Genomic DNA, 22804 nt, shown 5'->3' on the forward strand with positions numbered 1-22804 from the left:
GCTAGGACACCTCAGAAGACTGTCAAATAGTGTAATGTAATGAATTGTATTTTAAACGGCCCAACACCGAAAGGTACAAATAGGTCTACTGATTAAGTAAAGTGTAGTAAAGTAAAGCTTGTGGACCATGCTAGGCGTGCTTGAATCAGCCTTTACATTTAAATTTGTCTTTAAAAAGTGCACATTTATATATAAAAATCGACGCGTTTTTTCTAATTTTTTAAAACAACAGAAATAATTTTATTCCATAACTGGTTTCCACCCTGTATATTAACTAGGCGGCAAAAGCATAATTCCCCTTTTTGTGACATTTTATTTTTAGGATTTCAATAGAAGTTCAACCACGATTTTATTTCTTATGCCTATGAGAGTACTGAAAGATCAAATCTGGGGAAATATGGGTGTGAAAATTGAAGTTTCCTTTGTGAAAAAAATCGCATGTGCTGCGACGATTTTCTCTCTTGTGAAATTTTACGAATCGATAAAGGAGTATTGATTCTATTTTCAAAAAAATTTGGCATAAGGGCTACTGGTGTCCTAAGGGTGTTAATTATGACCTAGACATGTAATGGTAATAGGTCTGGGTTCGTGATTTTCTCCTGCACGGCACTTGAAAGTTTGTTAAAACTAAAAATTTTACCTTGGAAAAGTTGCGGAAAATAAGGAAAATTCGATTTTCAGAAAAACGAACATGGTTCAACTCTAAATTTCCTTTTATTTTTGCTGATCTCATATGACATTTTTATATTTTACAAATATTTGTTTGCAAACTTGTAGTGTAAAAGAGAAATTAACATGAGAACTTCCGAACTAAAGCAGTCCAATATATGTGCAGATAGTCTAGCGGCTATGGCATCTTCAAGAAGCCCTAAGGTGAACTCTAGGCTATTACGAAAATGCCGACAGGACTGCCGGAACCTAACAGTGTCACACTGGTAGGGGTTCCAGGTCACCGGGATAGGAGGTAACGAAAGAGCTGATACAGTTGCCAGAAGAGCTTGCGACCGGAAAAAAAACTGGATCCAAAGACAACATAACTGTATATTAGACTGACATATGCTAATAGGGTTGAAGTACTGCGGAAAAAAAGCACTGCGGGAATCAGCTGAGAGGAATCATAACAGCAGACAATCTAAAACAGTCAATTATACGAATGTCGGCATAAGTGAGGCAACGCTATCGAAAAATCGGTATAAGGTATCCATGCGGTAGGTCTCGTGGGTCCGTACTTTTTTGAGCTTAACGTGACGGGCCAAAGTTATCTGGAAATGCTCAAAGATTTACGTGGGAAAATGAACAACGATCCAACACACGCGAATATCAGTCATTTCATGCGAGAGTACCTTAATGTTCATTTTGGAGAACAGATAGGCAGACGAGGAATCGTTGAGTGGCCCGCACGGTCATATGACCTGACACTCTGTGATTTCTTCCTGTGGAGCCTTCTCAAGGACCGCGTTTTTGCAAGAGGACCACGCACCCTTCCCGTCCTCCGAACTGCAATTGAAGAAGAATTTGAAAATATTTGCGGTCAGCTCTTTGTGCTTCACCGAACCTGCCTCTACGTTGCGAAACGGTGCAGTAAATGCATGGATCAAGATGGGCATTAATTTGAACACTTACCCTTTTTCGAAACCCTTTTGTAATTTCTTTGAATAAATTCATTTTGAGGCCACATTTTTTCTCTTAAATGTAAATTTTTTGCCTGACTTATGCCGACTCATGTATCTTACATCACTGCTACTCATTAGATCTGGTAGAATAACCCAACTGGGTATAATACGAACGGTTTACGACAGAAGGCCTGCATGAAAAAAAAAAAAGAAGTCAGAAAAGACATTCGACATATGTCAGATAAACGAAAGAATACCTGGCTCAGGAACGTCAGAAAAATTTAAAATGCTAACAGTCAAATAGCAACACTGAAATAGAAATTCAACGTCCACAATATTATACAAAAAAAAAGAAAGATGAAGTAAAATTATTAAACATTTTTGATCATAGGCATACAAGAAAAAACGAGAAAGACAACAGATAAGTTCGGTAAATGACCAAAAAAAAAACACAACCATTCAAGATCGATGTGTATGCCTTGGGATCGAGAAAAATGGAAGAGTATTAGACAATTCAGGATAGAAAGATAACAACATGGATATAAACACAATAAAATATTAGTCTTAATAATATGCATCATGAAGTATAGACTTAACATTAGTCGTCCTTAATAAATTTTGTGGCACTGTAACACACATTTCTTCATTTCTAATAGAATTATTCTCGGTCCAAAAATCGATAAATTATTTAATTTATATATTAGTTATAAAAAAAGTACACTCACTTTTAGAACTGTGAATGAGTTTAAGAATCCAGTTATGCATTTTGAATCACAAAATAGTTTAATAGGTCGAAACGATAAGACAAAATAAAAAATCGGCGACGGATTATATGCATGTATATCATACAGATCTGAACTAAATTTTAAACTACATGAAATAATTTGTTTAAACAAAAATAAAAAACACTTTAGTTTGTTTCATATAAACATAAACCGAATCAACAAACTTCCCACTACCTAATATACTACTTACGAACAAAAAAAACCACAAAGCATATCTCTTGGATAAATAAGTAGTTATACAGTCACGAACATAAACACATAAACAGCGATATCGACGTAAGTTATTGAGATAGTAGCATATGATTTTTATCGCAGAATAGAATTTTTTGAACCCATAATGGAAAAGGTGAATCTCATTTGACAAGTACGATAGTTTTTATGACACAACGCAAACGCCTTTCAAAATCAATTCTTGATCAAGCATTATCGATACTATTGTTGGTCCATTTTTTATATTCGCTATTTTACAATATAGCATTGATATAACTGATGGAGATTGCCTCCATATCACTGTCAATATAATACAATTGAGTTGGTCTGGGGCATTTCTAAACAATACTATGATCGTCATATTGGAGAACATGGACGTGGAGATGAAACAGTGAAAAAAGTTTGGGGCGATGCATTGGCTGAGGCAACACCTGCAGTGTGGGCGAGTTGTGTTAACCATACTGAAAAATTAATTCAGGACGACTGGGCAAAAATGGTCACATATGATGAAAATGAAAGTAGGATTATCATCGATTTGGCGGAAGATTCCAATGATGAAGACAGTTCCAGTGAAGACGCTGACTGATTAGCTAATTAATCAAGGTCAGTACGTTGTAACAGTTCAGAATTCGCTACAGTGCTTAAAACTTAAAAAATCTGTATAATTTTTTAATTAAAGTGGGTTAAATAATTAACAATTTTAAAATGTACTTTTCGTTATATCCTGTCCTATTGTACTGCAAGCTAGAAAAATACTTCTTCGCAATTTATACGTATATTCCGTTATTAGAAATTTAATAAAAAATAATTTATAATTTTCTTTTATAACTATTATTTAGTTTGACATGCTACATTTTGCTCCGCCACTGAAGGAGGTAAACGAATCGAGCTTAGACAAGGAAAAACAGATGAAACAACTTATTGCAAGTGTTTTTACACGCACACGCCAAGAACGATGAAAACGATTATATACATATTTCAAAAAGCGTTCCATACATTAGAAACATGGGCGTTAATAAACGTCTTAAAGAGAAACATTATAGACCATAGATGCATTCTGGCCCTTAAAGACAAGAACGTCACTATAACTTATTTGCTAACACACAATAGATTGAAATAAAAAAGAGGCATTAGACAAGGAGACACGCTTTCCCCGAAACTATTAACTAACTTACTGGAAGATGTATTCAAAACTTAAATATCAACGGACACTATATGACAAAACCTGAAATTCTTAGACGATATAATATTGCTATCAAACACTATGAACGAACTGGAGGAAATACTTAGTGCCAAAAACAACGCACAAAGTAGAAATAAAAATGAATATATAAAAAATAAGACTAATGACAAATCGTCAATATATAAGACGTATACAAGTAGGAAAAAATATAATGATAGTCTCAAGACATAGCCCAGAAACTCACCCTAAAGGAACCTACCCAATCACAGATAATCAAATAAAGAATACAACTTGTATGGGCAGTATTCAGCAAGTCACTCTTTAGAGGCCATTTTAAACAAAAACAAAAATATTCCCACAATGAGTTCCCCCCACTATAATCTATAATTCCGAAACCTGCATTTTGTTGCCACTAATATTTAACATCTATTCTGAGTTCGTTTTCAATAAAGCATTGGATAGTGTTCAATGTGGTATCAAAATTAATGGTATCAATATTGATAATTTGAGGTACGTTTTAATTGCAAATAGTTACGAAGAGCTTCAACATCTGATTAATAGGATTGCCACAACGTGTGATGAATATGGACTGAAGCTAAACACCATAAAGAGAAAGATGATGGTTGTCAGTAAAACGCCAATACAACCAGAAGTGCTACCAGCTTATGGACAACAACTGGAGACAACCAACAGTATCACTTATCTTGGTTGTAATCTAAATGAGAACTGAGACATGAGCAAAGAAATTAGAATATGTATAGAGAAGGCCAGGGTCCTGATTCTAATTGAGATTTCGACTCAAAACATGTCGAAATTAATATGGCGACGTCGAAATGCGACTTTGCGAACCTTGTGGATTTCAGCTGAACTAACCAAACGACGTCACTAGTTTTCGACTTATCGAAATTAATTTCAACCACAAGAAAGTGGTTGAAATTTCATTTCGAGTCGAAATTAATCTGACATGACTGACTGGACTGGGAGAAGTGAACTTAGGTTCAGTTTAAGTAGGCGGTGTTTTGATCCTTGCAAGGAAAACTGAGGCAAAAAGTATCAATATGGCTGTGTTTTACGGACATTTGCTAGTTTTGGAGGAATTAGAGAGGTTAGATATCCGACGTTCATAACGGAGGATAAGAAGAATGTTACGGGATACTCAAAATTCTTTTTCACTAAGTGATGCTCAATTTAGGCAGCAATTCCGGCTTAATAAACAAGCTGCAAATTATTTAATAAGGGTATTAGAACCATATTTGGAAGAAGGTGTTTATGCCTCTAGGATACCCAAAATGTTTAGGGTTAGTATTACTAAGCTGCAGTAAATTTAAAAATATATTAGAATATAACCACTAAGTCAAATCTTAGTGGTTATAACTTAAGGATCTCCCACATCGCCTTTTTTTTGCCATCTTCTCTTTCAATTCAAAATATAATTGAGAATGGCCAATATTTATGATTTAACAACTCAAACAAGAAAAAAAAGACGTTCACGTAACGTAAACAAAACAAACATTCAAAAAGCGTAGTGCAGCCAATAAACAACAGGGCCAACCCAAATTTTCAGCAGTGTCAAAATGATAAAGTAAATATCCCCAGTTTTAACTACAATCGAAATGAATGAGAATCGCTAGCGATTGCGACTGTTATGGCGTAGTCGCTTTTAAATTTCGACATCGAAATGAAATAGAATCAGGGCCCAGAGCTGCATTTTAGAAGATGAAGAAAATCTTATGTGGAAAAAATATTATTTAGGCTAGTAGATGTTCTGTCTTCTATATTTTTTTATATGGTGTCGCAGGTTGGACTTTAACGGATACGTTTCTAACAAGACTTAAAGCCTTTGAAATATGGGTGTATCGGAGAATTCTACGAATAGATGGGTAGATAAGAGTTCGTAAGGAGGTTTGCAGGGGATGGGAAAAGTTACAGAAGTGGTAAGAACAGTTAAAAATCGCAAACTGGAATATTATGGCTGTTATGTGTCAACTAGAGAGATATAATATACTTCATTTAATAATACAAGGAAAGATAGACGAAAGAAGATGGCCAGGTAGAAGAAGAACCACACGGCTTAGAAAGCTTAGGGAATGGTTTAACATATTCTCTGCATCCCTTTTCCGAGCTGCCGTCAACAAAATTACTAGAGCCAATGTAATAGCCAACACAGGATAATCGAGCAGGGCACAGGAAGAAGAAGGTCTCTTAGAAAAACGCAACATAGAAAACTTGAAAGCAAGCAAAAGAAAAAGGAGCAGATATATTTTCAGAATAAATGTAAGAATTAGAAAAACGAATACGTTGATTTATAATAATACAGGAGTTCAAGATATAGGAAATCGTATAGCTACCTTAACATAGAGGTGGTAGTATACACAGTTAGTAGAAAGAAGGTTGAGCAAAAAGGAGGCCAAGGTCGAAGGAAAGGAAAAAGTGGAAAATCAGTAGTAAGATGGAAATATCATATACCAAAGCTGGTTCAAAGAGGAGGTGTTAAAGCGGTACCATTGAAGAGACTTTGAGGAAACATACAGGAGACATACAGGGTGTCCAGAAACTCTCCTGACAAACGAAGACTGAAGATTCCTCAGATAATTTTAAAACAATTTAACCCAATGCACCTAGTCCGAAAATGCTTCCTAAGAAAGCAGGTGCTCTTTGAAGATGGCTTGTAATTAATTTTTTTCTAATACCTCTAGAACGCTTCTAGTTAGAAAAATGAAAACTGGTACGATTATTTATCATTCAGAGTTGAATCGATTCGATTAATTGCGAATTTCTAATACCGGTCATAGGCGTCCGTTTTGGGTAGGTCAACGGTTATTTTAATGGATAACTTTTAATAATTCATTATACTAGATTATTAAATTTTCAGGTATTGTAGTACTAAAAGGTACTCGTACTTTAAGTCGATAGGATACACCATTTGCTACAAAATCGATTTGAAAATTTTTCGTTTTTTCGTCATAAAAGTTGAATTATAATGTACCTTAATTAATTTTATAGATTAATGGACCACCTCTTCTAATCCAGTGGTCTTCCTAGTTATTATCAAGAAAGTCTTGATAAGAAAGAAAAAGAAAAAGAAAAGAAAAATTCCATTTTTTGTGAATGTAACTTTGTCGAAAATAAAATGAACCTAAAAAAATATCATTTTCATTTTTCTGATTTTGTAACTAGCGAATTCTTCACGACCAGGAAAATCTCCTTGAAGCAGTACTTGTACCTTTGTAAAATGAAAAGGATATAAATTTTCGTTGTGTAAACGAAAATTTTCGTGTGATATTTCCTACGGAAAATTTTAAAATTGTGGGATACAAGGCAGATAGCCTTGGAACGCTAATTTCTGGATTTTCCTCAACTTCCATTAAAATAACATCTTCATATGCTGCTTTTACATAATCATGTCGTCCTATTTCATTATTTTTTGGGACCACTGAACCTGTTTCTCTTAATCGTTGATGAAGAGCTGTAAATATTAAGTGAGTGGGATCACGATTGGGAAATTTTTCGGGGTATCTACGTTGTGCTACTCGAGCGTTACACCTCATTTCGCCATAAACTAAAGCATATCAGCGTATTCCTCATTAGTAAAAACCATTTTTGTTGAATTAAAATTGTTATATTTGAATGCCACAAAGTAAAAAACTAAAAGATAAACTTTGACAATGATAAACGTAGGTTATACTTCTGTTGACAGGTCAAAGTACGAAAAATTTTCAAATCGATTTTTCTGGACAACGGTGTATCCTATCGACTCGGAGGAAGAGTACCTTTTAGGACTAGAATACCTAAAAATTTAATAATATGGTATTACGAATGCTTAAAAGCTAATGACAAAAAAGTTATGAATTAAAATAACCGTTGATCTACCCAAAACGGACGCCTATGATCGGTACTAGAAATTAGGAATTTATGAAATCGATTCAACTCTGGAGGTTAAATAATCGTACCAGTTTTTGTTTTTCTAAATAGAAGCGTTCTGGTGGTATTTAAAAAAAAACTAATTACAAGGGGGCCATCTTCAAAGAGCTCTAGCTCCCTTTTCGGACTAGATGAATTGGGTTAAATTGTCTTAAAATTATCTGAGGAATCTCCGGTCTTCGTTTGTCAGGAGAGTTGGTCATTGGAAATAATTTGGATTAAGGTTTTTCAGACAGGTGAATACGAAGAATCGATCCAATTTATAGGCCAAGATCTTCCTATTGGTCAGCATTAGACTTTTTCTGGCATTACATCAAATATATTTTGTATATAATACAACCAAATACTCTGGAAAATCTTAAATATAATACTATAACAATCAGTCAAACAACAAATGAGCAGTAGCATAAATAGCTTTTTAGAATAGAGTTGGATATTATCGTACGGTTAAAATTAGAGCTACGCTGACTTAAAAATTGTGTTTATAATTGATTTATGTGTAATTGTGTTTGTAATGATCGAGTAAGGATTTGCCGTGGGATAAAAACTAGCACCTGGCAATTGGTATAAAGACACCCATGAAAATGGTTAAAAATAATGTACGTTTAGGGTGGCAGCCTGGCGATTGCCAGAGCACATCTAGAGGTGGCAAGGGACTTCGCGGGAGGATATTTATATAACCCAACAGCAAGCAAGCCAAACAATGCAAAAAGTTCCACTCCCCGAAAGTGCCGTGGTGGAATACCAGCGTGTGCTCACCCAAGCGGGACGACTCAGAGAACCCTTGGAAACGACTGTTTCCATGAATGAAAATATCGTGCTACAAAGTGAAAAACCTCTGTCAAGAAGCAAAATGCATATCAACAAAACATGCATTCAGAATTACGCACAAAGTACCCACAGGTTTAAGTATCTGAACGGCAAGTAGCCAATTAATACCGGATAATTATAAGAATTATCTTATCTTATCTCAGAGACTAGATGTGATACCACCAGAAACGAAGTCGAACAGGAGTTTCATAACTAAGGGGTATGTAAATCAAGTCCCAATTGAAAAACATAAGCAGATTCCTGAGCTAAACATACAAGAAACTCACCCTGATAAGACGCAGCAGAATAACAACCAGTTGCACGATAGCCTGATAAACGCAATTGTGCGTGCTGTAACTTGTTTTCAGTAGCAGGCAGAGACATCTACTTTACGTCGCGCAATGTGCGCAGTCTTCTTCAAGTGCCATCTCCGCGGCGGAGGTCGGCAATCATCATAGCTATTCGGACTTTTGAGACGGCTGCTCTGAAAAGTTCATTTGATGTACATCCGTACCACTCTCTCAGGTTGCGCAGCCATGCCATTCTACGCCTCCCTATGCTTCTCTTTCCTTGAATCTTACCCTACATAATCAGTTGGAGCAAGATGTATTTCTCTCCACGTGTAATATGTCCGAGATATTCTAATTTTCTTGTTTTTATTGTATTTAAAATTTCCATTTCTTTGTTCATCCTTCCCAGAACCTCTCTGTTTGTGACGTGTTCTTTGTGCGCAGTAGATGTCGCTTAAATTGGGGGAAACAATGCACCTATTGATAAGTAAACCTCGCATGGGGGACATTACACTGAAATTAGCCTCGACTATGTCCAAAATACAGCGTCAAAATATTAGATAACGTCAGGAAAGACGTTCTCTAATACAAAGGGTTTCCTCCTCGATATTCAGGTTTAGGTTCTTCTTCTTGATGTGCCTATCTGTTACGAATATTGGCGATCATCATGGCAATCTTTATCTTATCTGCAGCAGCGCGGAAAAGCTGCACAGATGTTGTATTGAACCAGATTCTGAGATTCTTTAACCAAGATGTTCTTCTTCTACCTGGACCTCGTTTTCCAAATATTTTTCTTTGCAGGATGGCTTCTACCAATCATAAATTACCGTGCTGGTCTAAGTACTCTACTTCTGGCGAAGTTCTCATCTCCAACACGGCATATCCCAATGGCTGATAGCCGTACCAAAACTCACTCGTGCATGGCACAAGGGGAAAATTGATTTCTAAGCGATGCCACAGACAGCGAACTCTGAGGGATTACAGAATTGGCACGGTATGAGTACACTGTCTTGGCTGACAGCATTTCGTCCCAACTTCGCGACTTTTGGTCACGCAAAAAAATATAGAGACAGCAAATAGAGGGGGCGACCATAGTCGCAGACTCAGTATCTGTCCCAAATTGGTCTCAATCATTCCAATCAGAGTCCTATATGTGAACCTTTAGCACAGTAAAGCAGATTCTGCAGAACTTATTTTTGCCAAGGAAAGGTTCGATGTCGCCTTGATACAAGAACCTTGAGTATACCAGGGCAAAAAAAAGGTGCATCGGTTATGGCGGAGAGCTGAAATATATCGTTTAAAGATGATCAGATGCAAAACGACAAATGCCTGTATAGATGGCAAGCTCAAGAAACCATGCAATATCTTACAGGGGCTGATATGCATTTGCTAGAACTAAATATAAAGAACGGCATGACTCAGAAGGAAATATATCAAAATATAGCTAAAAAAGCTGGAACTTCTCCTCGTCAACCAGCTCCCTTATTAGTATGTCGCTGACAATATTCTTAAGAATGACAGCCACAGTACCGATACAACCAGTTACAGACAACAGACCAGATATCATACTAGTTAATAAACTAACTAGACAAGCTATACCTATTGATATGGCGATATCTAACAACAATAATCTGCATGTTAAATACAACGAGACGATTGTCAAATACAGAGATCTTGGGATACAATTAAGAAGACAATGGAGAATGGAAAGTATCCAGATCTTAAATAAAATAATAAATATAAGAATAAATTCCTTAAATACTCCAATTTCCTATCTATTGCAAATCGAGCAATTCTATATATTCTATATTTTGCATTAATTTATTTGAGTCATACCTCAGATGAACTTTCTTAATCATCCACAATTAACCGAATCTTTCACTAGGTCTGCCACATCTTCATATATTTTCCAACACTAATTTACTTTCATTTATATTTTTTAACGTATCAAAAATGTGTTTAGTGCATATTTTGAATCAAACTGTACTTCTAAAACGTCACGGCGCGCCAGTAAATTGCATTTCTAGATTTCACTCCATCGCAATGTCTATTTAAGATATTCGGTTTTACGATTTTACGATTTCTATAAAACACATCCATACACATTGATAAAAAATATTTTTCAATAATTAATAAACAAATATGTACAAACAAACTAGAAATTTACTACCAAATTTAAAAAATTCAACTGATAAGTATAATATTCTGAATTGATTACTCTGTATTGTGAACGTTATCTAAATCGCATATTATTTTTAGCGACCAGCGAAGTGTATCATTGCATGTAAATTACAAAACCTTTATTATCTATGTATTTTAAATGTATCTGAATACACTGCTTCATAAAGTTAAAGACACTCAGTAACAATAAAAAAAGAAGTTTGTCCTATTAGTTGTAACCACATGAAAAACGTTTTTTAACAAAAAATAAAAAAGTTGGCACGAATAAAGTAGCTTTTTATGAAAACAGGTATTACAAAAAGTTAATCCTCACTAGAACCACGTTCAACTAGGAGAATTTTCCTCTGTATTCTAGGCAGGATTTTATGCAACCTTGCATCGTGTCAAAGGAGTGAACAGGAATACTTTTGAACTTGCGTGTCAATATCTAAACTAGAAAGATGGAATACTTGGGGCAAATTGTCAGAGGTGAAAAGTACGAACTTTTAAGAAATATCATACAGGGCAAAATTAAGGGCAAAAGAAGTGTGGGAAGAAGAAAAATATCGTGGCTTCGTAATCTACGTGAATGGTTCGGGTGTAGTTCGATTGAACTTTTTAGGCGCGCTGCTAACAAAGTCGCAGTGGCCATGATGATTTCCAATCTCCGCTAGGAGTGGCACGAGAAGAAGAAGAAGTGTCAATATATGCACATAGGGGAAAGAGATATACATTCGACTATAGGGAACATTCGGCTATCCTTAATAATTATGAATTCTATTCGAATTTTGCGCCAGTTTTGGTATAAATGGTTGGAATTATATCGTTATTTTACCGAACTAGTTGTTCTTGGCTTTCCCATGATTTTTAGTGCGTTTTTCCGAGTGAAGTAAGTAAGTTGATTCGTCTAATACTATTAGGCTAGGATTTTATCTATATTATTCATAGACATATAATACAAATAGACTGCGACAGAGAACACTGACACAAAGGAGTCCCTGCATCTCTTTCTAATTTACCAGGTTTATCGACGACGTGACCTAAAGGACCGATTAGAAGGTCACGTGGTCCATAAACACGGCCTATTAGAAAGAGATGCAGGGACTGCTTTGCGTCAGTTTCCTCTGTCGCACTCAGAGAATGCGACTGTATTGCAGCAGTCAGTCTATTTGTATTATATGTCTATGGTATTATTATGCCAAAACATAACCTCAAATACTTTTTCTCGTAAATTTTCTTGCTCAGACTGAATCTAAAGTGCAGGTGGTGAACATTCAGCTAGATTGTATGTGTAGCCATTCGGCTTATAGCCATTCGGCTACTAGCCGAATGTTCCCCATGTAAAAATAATAATGTTGTTTACTTAAATATTTCTTTAAAACATCAATTAAAGTATTTAACAAATTATGCCAATCCAATCACGCATAAAAGTTCTTCTAAAGAAGAAATCAAAAGAAGGGATCCTGGCTGCCTGAGATGATTCAGTGATTCTGGTCAGGAAAGTGAGGGGGATGTGTCGTTTTCAAGAAAGTATACATCAAGATAAATATCTACAACAGTTCAAGAAGAACAACTTGTATCTTGCATACAAAAATGCTCTAACTTAAATTATGGGCTAAACTAAAAGCAAATATGAAGTCTTGCCTTCGATTACGCCAATTCCATACTGCGATGTACGGTGCCAAATCTTGATTATTATAATAATGGTTCTATATTAAAGGTTCCTGTTTTAGGTCTTGGCCTAAAGGTCTTTATAAAAAGGCACGAAAAAGATACATCTTTAAGCAATCTAGAGAACACAACCATCAGCAGAGAAATGGCATTCAATAAACCTGTTGTTTCGTCCTTCCGTACATATTTTTATTTTTGTATTAAGTATTATTTTATTACTTTCCTTTATATTGTAATTCTTTAATTATTAAAGTGTGTATGTTTTACGTACGTAAACTAACACGGTCCAGTAACATATCCCCTTATTATGGGAGGCGAAGCTTATTCAGCGCGCACACACATTGTTTAGTCTTGTATAAACCAACGCGAGAAACACTCCAGTTTTGTGTAAAATCCACCACCAAGTTTAAAGAGACACTGACCATAACCCAGTGCACTGGGTTAACACAACATTGAAATTAATTGATAAACTTTACATTTAACCTATTTCGACATAAAAAATAATACCAGTACCTATAAATAAACATTTGGACAGTTTGAATTTTTCTCCAAATACATATCCTTTCTTGAAAAGTACAAGTGTAGATCGAAAGAAATATGGAACTTAGATGAAACTGGCTTGACACGGAACGACCGTGGTGTCACCTGACCAATATTTCTTCGTCCTAAGGGTAAAAAGCAAGTTTCTCATATCTTTTCAAGAGAATGGGAACTTATTACTTTTGTGGGTATTGTTAATGCAGCTCCACCGGTTTTTGTATATCCCAGAATCAAAAACCCAGAAGAATACTTAGGGGATGAATATTCAGCCTCATCTATTGCTTTTGAAAAGAAAAGATAATGGATGACATCTGCAGTTTTTCCTGGGGTAATAAAACACTTCGTCAGTCATGTAAAATGTATTCGACAAAATAAGGTTTTGATGCTTGTAGATAACCATGAATCTCACATTTCTGTGGAAGTAATAAGACTGTGTCGAGAAAATGTAATCGTAATGCTGTCGTTCCCCCCTCATACTACTCACAGATTGCAGTCTTTGGACGTTGGACTCTATTGCCCTTTTAAAACGTATCTAGCGACTGTGCATTCTGACTCCTAGCAAATCCAGCTAAGGTCATACCAATAATTAGACATTTAGGTGCTCTTTCAATACGTGCATATGAAAGTATTTTTTCTATAAAAAACATTAAAAGCTCGTTCAAAAATATTGGACATTGGCCTTTAAACCCCCACATATTTAAAAAGAAAGACTTTATAGCAAGCGCAGTGAGCGACAATCTACTAGCTGAGAATCAGTTAGAAACTAATGCATCCACTGAAAATGGTAATGTGTTGATTCTCAGAGAAGTAACTCCTCCACCTCTTGTAGAAAACTTAAACAGTGATTCTTCCGTTGGATTCTCTGTGGAACCAAATACTCTCATTCACAGAGAATCAACCCCAACAGCTCCGGCAGAAAGGTTAGACCCTACTATCGGGGAAATGACAGCTCAAGGACAATCTACTTCAAATCATTTGTGTTTGGATAAAATCAGACCCTTCCCAAAAGCAAATATCTAAGTTAAGAAAAAAAGTAATTCCCGAAAATCTAAGACAACAATATTTATACTAACACGTCTAATCAGTTAAAAGAGATTTGGTAAGAAACAGTAATTTTTGCCCGATATGAAGTTTATTTCTGAGAAGGATACTCTTTCTATAGATGTGTTTATACTTGTAAGTTTTGAGGTTTTTAAGAAACTAGAAATTTATTGCATAGGAAAAATCATTTCCCTACAAGATGCCGATTGTGCATTAAATTCTTACGAAAAAAAGCAAATAACAGTTCTCTATTTCCTGATAAGCATGATATTTCACTTATAGAAAAAAAAAAGATATTGCCGCAGTGTCGATTTCCATAAAACAACTTAAAAGATCTATATTCGAGTCAGCATATAAACGCATATGATATCAACATATATCTACACGCACAACGTTTCTGAAAATTAAGTGATTCTTCTGTAAAAAATAGATCTACGATTGCGCCAAAGGATGATCAAAATTTTATATTTAATCGGTGGTGTTATATGAGCTAAGACCTTGATTCTAAAGACAGATGTGATCAATCGCCAAGAAGTCTTCGAGATGTGGTTTCGTAAAATAATGCTCCGAATATACTGGGCAGCTACCCAGACAAAAGATACAGTATTTAATAGAACAAATACAGCTCTAGATCGAATGGGCTCAAAAAAGGCGACAGAATCCGTCTCCTAAGCTTTTTTAATCAAACTTTTTGAAATCCTAATGCATGTAAACTAAATCAATATTATTTGTGAATTTTTTTAAGTTTAATTTTAATTTAAATCCATAAACTTTAATATTGTTACGAACATGCATTCTACGTAGCCCCTTATAACGGTTGCAGGCCGGGACGAGAATGATTTGTCCTTCTAGATGCGACGGGAACTGTCGACCGCTAGAAAGTTCGACCCGACAAGCGATGAGAGAAGAGGTGGGCTACTCCAGAATGTTCGAGTACATATGACTTTTATATGTAAGCCTACCTTCTAGGAGTTAAGTTAGTTGTTAAGATACTATCGAACTGTAAACTTATAAAATAAATATATTTATATAAATTCGTACCGCTCGTTTTATTTAAAAAAGCTACAGTTTGTGTTCGGTGTGAGATTTAGAAATAAATTCAGCAGTGATTGCTTAATAAAAAAAAAGACTTTTGAACTTTTGAAAAGTATTGTTCGTCGGGAACAGCCGTGTAACTCGGTAGTAATCTTTGTAAAAAAAAAGAACATTTTAAAAGTACGTGTGTGCCTGACCCCTGACCAAAGATGCTGCTAGTATAACTTTCAGTAAAACAGTTGCGTGAGCAACTAGAAGAACGCGATTAAGACTGCAGCGGGTCCAAAAAGATCCTCCAAGAACGACTGAAGAATGTTCTTAACAAGAATGGAGATGACCCAGAGACATTCCAGTTTCAATCAGCAGAAGAAACAGTTTTAACAAAGATGAATGAGAAATTGGAAAATGTCTCGCAAATGATCGAAGAAACTTCTAAAAAAAAATGATGAAAGATTCGATGAAACTTCTCAAATTATTAAAGAAACAGCTAGACAAAACGACGAGAAATTCGAAAATATGTCTCGAAGATTCGACAAAGTATGTATTCAGAACAGTGAGAAGTTTGAAGAAGTCTCTAAAACATTCGATAAAGTAGAAGAGAAAATCAAACAGTTAAAGAGCATGATAACCAATACAAAAGTGCTACCACCAGTTAGTACAGTAGCCTTAGATCCGGTAGTGAAAGAAGAATCACCTAGAGGCGAAACGACACATCATATGCGATTCAAATTGCCACCATTTGATGGAAAGTCTTCTTGGTCCATATACTTTAGACAATTTGAAGCTATTGCGACAGCCAATCATTGGACAGAACAAGAAAAAGCTGTTTCCTTGACTGCTGCTTTACGAGGTGATGCTGCGGATATCCTAAGATCGTTCCTAAGGGTCAAGAAAAATGTTACCAGACCTTGTTCACTCGACTAGATAAACGTTACGGAGATGCCCATCTACAACAAGTCTACAAAGTACAAATAAGAAGTAGAATCCAACGAGCAACTGAGAGTTTGCAAGAATTTGAAGCAGATGTTGCTCGTATAGAGCTGTTGGCCTATCCAGAGGCACCAGACAACATATTGGAAGAAATTGCTGTAGATACCTTTATCAATGGGTTGAGAGACAGTGAACTACAGAAAGCTTTACGACTAGCAAGACCGAAAGTTTTAGATGAAGCGCTCGCCATTGCCTTGGAACACGAGACAGCTAGTCGAGCTTCACGGAGCTATCGAGTACGAACCTCTGAGAGCGACGTACAAAACGATAAACGTCTGAAGGAAATCGTACAGAAAGTAGTTCGCAACATGATGCCAAATAGACGTGAACCCAGATGGTGGAATGGTAACGAGGTAGGTCACATTCGTCGTAAATTGCAAGAAAATAATACAACAGTCAGAAAACTAGAACAGATCGAATACTGGGCTGGAAAAAGTCATTCAAATGCTGATTCTCAGTCAAGACGGCCATACAGTGCAAATCGTAATCATTTTCTTGAATTAGAAGAACGACTTTGCCCCGTGAGACGAACGACCGCCATTAATGATCAATGGCAGTCTCAACAGCTACAAGACGCTCAAGCAGATGATCCATGTATAAAAAGAGTATTGAATTGGATACGTCGAAGTGAAAGACCTTCTTGGTAAGACATTAGTGCATGTATTCCAGAAGTCAAGTGTTATTGGAGCCAATGGAATTGCCTAGTGCTGAAAAATGATCTTCTGTATAGAACCTTTGAGAACGATGATGGTACAGAAAGTAAGCTTCAGTTGATTGTACCTAAAAGTAAAGTGTCAGAAGTATTGCGTCAGTTGCATGATGGTGCATCAGGTGGACACTTTGGTATTACGAAGACTCTGCAAAAGGTTCGAGAACGGTTCTATTGGGTGAACTGTAAAGATGATGTAAGAAGATGGTGCCGGAAATGTGAACTGTGTGCAACCAGTAATTTTCCAGTTGGTAGAGGTAAGAGGGCACCCATGAAACAGTACAATGTTGGTAGTCCTATGGAAAGAGTAGCAATCGACATTGCAGGCCCACTTCCAGAGACGAATGATGGAAATAAATATATCCTGGTAGCCATGGATTATTTTACGAAATGGACTGAGTCCTATGCGATACCAAATCAAGAAGCTGCTACCGTTGCAGAGGTACTTTTTAAAGAATTCTTTAGCCGATTTGGTGTTCTTTTGGAGATCCACTCCGACCAAGGGCGAAACTTCGAGTCAACCCTTTTCCAAAACGTTTGTAAATTGATTGGTGTCAATAAGACCAGAGCGATACCCCTGCATCCTCAATCAGATGGAATGGTCGAGAGGATGAACCGAACGATGGGTAAACACCTGTCCAAAGTTGTATCAGAACATCAAAGAGATTGGGACCAGCAGATTCATTTATTCTTAAAGGCATACCGCTCGGCCGTGAATTAACTACAGGCCAGACTCCAACCTGCCTGATGTTAGGTCGTGAAGTTCGTTTACACTGCGTCCTAGAGCTTGGCTGCAAACCTTCCGAAGAACATGTTGCAAGCGAAGATTATGTCGACCGCCTGAAGTTAAGAATGAACAACATTCATGAACTTGCCCGACAACACATCCAGTTAGCCAGTGACAGAATGAAAGATCAATATGATTCTCGATGCAAGAATGAAAGCTATGAAGTAGCTTGACTTTATAATCCACAACGTCGTCGTGGCTTGTCTCCTAAACTGCAAAGACAATGGGAGGGTCCGTATGAAATTAAAAAGAGATTAAATGACGTAATATACTAAATTAAGAAGTTGCCGAAAGGTAAACCAAAAGTAGTTCAAATAAATCGTCTTGCACCTTATGCTGGCTCAAATGAAACAGAAGAAGCCCGCACCCTTCAATATGAGATCAAAGATGACCGGCGACCAAGCTTTAATGAATTTATGTCAAATTACGCAGAGAGAAAGAGTGCTAGATTCGGCGTGACCACAAGAAGTACAGCAGGATCTTTGTAGTGTTCCGCATAACGTCTCTCTATCCCACTGTGTTGCCCAAGATCTTGAGATGACTAAAGGAATCTCATCCGTATTTTATAATAAATTCGGTCGTTTGGACGAGTTAAAAAACCAGCAGCCTAAAGTTGAAAGAGTATTGAGATTAGAAGATGGTTCTCGATCTTTGTTGTATATGGTGACCAGGAAGTCGTATACAGACAGGGCAGGCTACGAGGATGTATGGCGTGCTCTAACTAATTTGAAGAAAATCGTCTGCAATTATGACCTCAAGAATTTGGCCTTGCCCAAGATAATACGCACTAGATAATCTGGATTGGAAGATTGTCAGAAGCATGCTTGAAGTGATCTTCCAAGAAACCGGCATAAGAATTACTGTGTGTCGCATTAACCCGATGAGATCGTGTCCTTCAAAGTCAGTAGACTGTTATTTCTTTCTGAGGGGTTCATGCAGAGCTGGAGAGTCTTGTATATTTCGCCATCCTGGGACTACATATAGAGTTGCTGATCGGGACGCTCAGATCTAAGAGGGGGTCAGTGTTACGAACATGCATTCTATATAGCCCATATAACGGTTGCAGGCCAAGACGAGAATGATCTGTCCTTCTAGATGCGACGGGAACTGTCGACCGCTAGAAAGTTCGACCCGACAAGCGATGAGACGAATTAGAGGTGGGCTACTCCAGAATGTTCGAGTACACAGTGACTTTTATAATATATAAGCCTACCTTCTAGGAGTTAAGTTAGTTGTTAAGATATTATCCAACTGTAAACTTATAAATAAATATATTTATATAAATTCGAACAGCTCGTTTTATTTAAAAACGCTACAATATCATCCAAGTAGAGGAGTTTCTCACCTTCTCTTATATTCTGTTAAAGTCTTTTGTACTCTCTGGATACTTCAGACAGATTTTTAAAAAGTATGAGTAATTTTTCAACTGCTTCTACAGAAGAATCTACTAGTTCAAAAAATTGGAGTAAAATTATCTTTGGTTCTGGGTTGTGAGTTGTATTGGTGGTCAATAGAACTTCCTTTCTGATTTTTTTAGATTTTTTAGTGCCCTCCAAGGCTCCATAAAAAATACTTCCGAAAATGGGAGTATTTTATGAGTCTATACATGAATCTAATTCTTAGCTTAAATTTCGGTTCCCAGTATTGACTACTCGCGCATCTTAAGTTTATGAAACTCTGACATCAATATTTTCATACAATTTGCTGAGTAAGTCATATATTTGAAAACTGTATCTACGAGTTTGTATTTATATTATAATATGTAATGAAACAAAACCCATATTAATATCAAGGTGAAACGTTTGCTTTGTCAATATGTTAATGATATTTAGAGTGCAAAGCATAAATTAGTAACAAGCGCAACATATATATTAAAACAGGCTGAGAAAAATTAAATATAAAAAAGAAGGATACTTCTCCGAGCTTCTGTGTCGTAAGAGAGACACGGCAGTACTGCTGTAAATATTCCCGACATGTACGGCAGCATAGCGGGTCCAGAGAGTTGAACAAATTCCTTGATCCAAGTGATGGCTGTAAACTAAAAAAAAAACAATTTTAAGAAGCATTGTTCTGAAACTGGTGGCCAACAAGATATATGATACAACACTTGCGAGTATATTCAGTCGATTAAGCACTATATAAAAATATGAAAATTTTATAAATAAAAATCTTAACTAGCGAGATATAAGATTAATACCAACTTTAAACTTTAACTAATAAGTAATGAATCATTTAGCAAAGTTAAAATAAAGGGGAACAACGATATATTATTGCTCCTTCTCCTATTATTGCTCCTACTTGTTAATGTATATTTGGGAGGAATTATGAAACAGCTGGCATACACTAAATTAAACAGCTGGCATAACATCTGACGGAGTTTTGGTCAACAATATTCGATACGTAGATGATACAGTAATAAATCATGAATGTGATAAAGTAATAATTACTGACAATACTCCTAAACTGCTCAATGCCCTGACTTTAATCATGTTGAGCATATATGAAGCCTGCTCAAGGGGCATGTAAGACATCGCATACCTGCTCCAGCATGTAAAAACCTTTGAATGACTCTCATTGAGGAATCGACCACTTTTCCCCAGAGGAACCTCCAAAAGGTGATCAGTTTTATGCCAAATAGAATGAGGGGTGTCATCCAGAACCGTGGTGGCAACATACATTATTGAAAAGTGATAGTTGGCTTTTCTTGACTCTACACGGTGGGCCAGATTTGTTTGGAACCCATTGTGACCCTAAATAACTTTTTAGTTTTGTTCCGATTTTGATGATATTTGAAACCTATATTGATAGCGCATATTTAAATTAAAATTTACAAGACTAACGGAAAACTTAAGGGGGGTCTAAGAATGGGTCATTTTTATAAAGGCTCACTTTCAAGGTAGTTGCAAAAGTCACTCTGTTAATATTTAAATTAAAAAATTAGTATTACTATTAATAAGTATCCGAAAAGACTACCCTTAAAATCGTATTAAAAATTTTAAGCGTTTGTAGCAAAATAAATGACATTTTTAAAGGGCGTACATAGTATTTTTATTAAATTTATTTTTTTATTCAAAAGGTAATACAAATTTTTTAACTAAATAAAACAACTTAAAATTAATTAACTAAATTCATTATGGATGTGTTCCCAATGGTCATTTACTACAGCTTGCAGTCTTCGACGCCACTGTCCAATTGGTCGGTTAATAATTTCTTGGCCGAATTGGTTCCAACAAAAAACTATCCGATGTTTTACGTTGATCACAACAACTGTCAGCAGACATTAATGTGTTTGGTTTTGTGTTGTCATTATTAAAAATGGTTTACCTATCAATTGAAGATAAAATGTTTAGTCTAGTTTAGTAGAAGATAAAAAAGTCTAAAGTCAAAAAAATTATGGCGCCAAAAGAATTGGTAAAAACGTTCCCGGAGTTTAACTGGAAATTGAGCGTGGTCAGTTATTTCTTAAAACATTTGAGAGAAAATGAAGGTTCCATTAAAATGAAAACAGAGCGGGAAATAATAAAAACTGGCAGAAGTCATGAAAATATTGCCGTGGTAAGGGAAATTCTTGACAATGTCAGACAAAATGATGTTATTAGTTCAAGAAAAATATCAAAAATAACAAACATTAAACGAACAACTATGCGTAGAATAATACGGCAGGACTTGAATAAGTGACCATTCAAAAAAAATTATTGTCATAAAATATATGCAATACAGGGAATAAAAAATTTGAAATATGCAGACAGTTATTAAGGAGGTTCAGAAGCAGACAACAAATGCAAAATCTGATTTTCAGAAGAAAAAGTTTGTTCATTGCCTAAAGCCAAAATACCCCCAAATCAATAGGGTTTACTCTGACGCTCGAAACAAATCTGACATACCGCTAGATTTACTTTTAGTTCAAAGGAGTCATTTTTCCGCCTCAGTGATGGTTTCACTAGCAGTATCAATGATGGAAGAAACAGAAATTTATTTTGTAGACGCTGGTGTTAAAATAAATTCTGGAATTTATCAGACAGATATTTTTAACAATATGCTTGCTGATATTGAAATTATTAGTCAGGACTTCACCTTTCAACAAGATTGTGTGCCATACCTTATTTTCAGAAGCACGATAACATATTTGCAAAGAATAAGTTGCAGATTCGATTCATCGAACCCAACATATGGCCTCCAAATAGCCCTGATCTTAACCCGGTTGATTACAATATTTGGAGTACATTAAAAGCCATTGTTCACGAAAACTCCATTTTCAACAGTATCGATGAATTAAAACATCGGATAGTTGTTTGTTGGAACCAATTCGACCAAGAAATTATTAACCGATCAATTGGACAGTGGCGTCGAAGACTGCAAGCTGTAGTAAATAACCATGGGGGCACATCCATTATGAATTTTTTATCCAATATGGATGAACATCCATAATATTATGACAATGTCATTTATTTTGCTCCAAACGCTTAAAAATTTTTAATACGATTTTAATAGTCTTTCCGGATACTTATTAATAGTACTAATAATTTTCGAATTTAAATATTAACAGGGTGACTTTTGCAACGACCTTGAAAGTAAGCCTATATAAAAATGACCCTTACTTAGACACCCCTTAAGTTTTTTCGTTAGTCTTATAAATTTTAATTTAAATTATCCCTATCAATATAGGTTTCAAATTTTGAGAGTCCTATTTTAAATAGTTTAGGAATCTTCTTGTGTAGTGTTTCCCAGGACATCTCTGTAAGTATTTTTTTGATTTCTTTTTTGTAGTTAGTCTTCCAGTCCTCCCCAAATAAAGGAATCCTTATCCACGACTCATCTCTCCAACCAAAACACAAGTAGCCGTTCGCAAACGCTTCAATTTATTTGCTTTCCCTACCTCTAAGCCCAGTATTTGTTCAGTCACCCCTTTCAACCTCCAATAAGCAAATACATAAATTGTTACAAGATATGAAGCAGATGCCAAAAATAAATATAGATATTAAATGTGAAGAAATCGGAAAATAGTATCTAACAAATATTAACGGGAAAAAATATATTGAAGGAGAAATAATAATGCGTC

General features: G+C 35.8%; 1 protein-coding gene across 2 annotated transcripts in view; it reads right to left on the minus strand.

Annotated features, from left to right (window-relative positions):
- The window catches only part of LOC140452768 (protein VAC14 homolog), a 77380-nt gene that overhangs the window by 26315 nt on the left and 28261 nt on the right, over positions 1 to 22804 (minus strand). For both annotated transcript variants that reach the window (XM_072547105.1, XM_072547098.1), the window contains exon 5: positions 19660 to 19783. In XM_072547105.1, coding sequence (XP_072403206.1) covers positions 19660 to 19783 — 124 coding nt within the window. The remainder of the gene's footprint in view (positions 1 to 19659; positions 19784 to 22804) is intronic.

This window comes from Diabrotica undecimpunctata, chromosome 1, assembly GCF_040954645.1.
Source record: "Diabrotica undecimpunctata isolate CICGRU chromosome 1, icDiaUnde3, whole genome shotgun sequence".
Taxonomy (NCBI): Eukaryota; Metazoa; Arthropoda; class Insecta; order Coleoptera; family Chrysomelidae; genus Diabrotica; species Diabrotica undecimpunctata.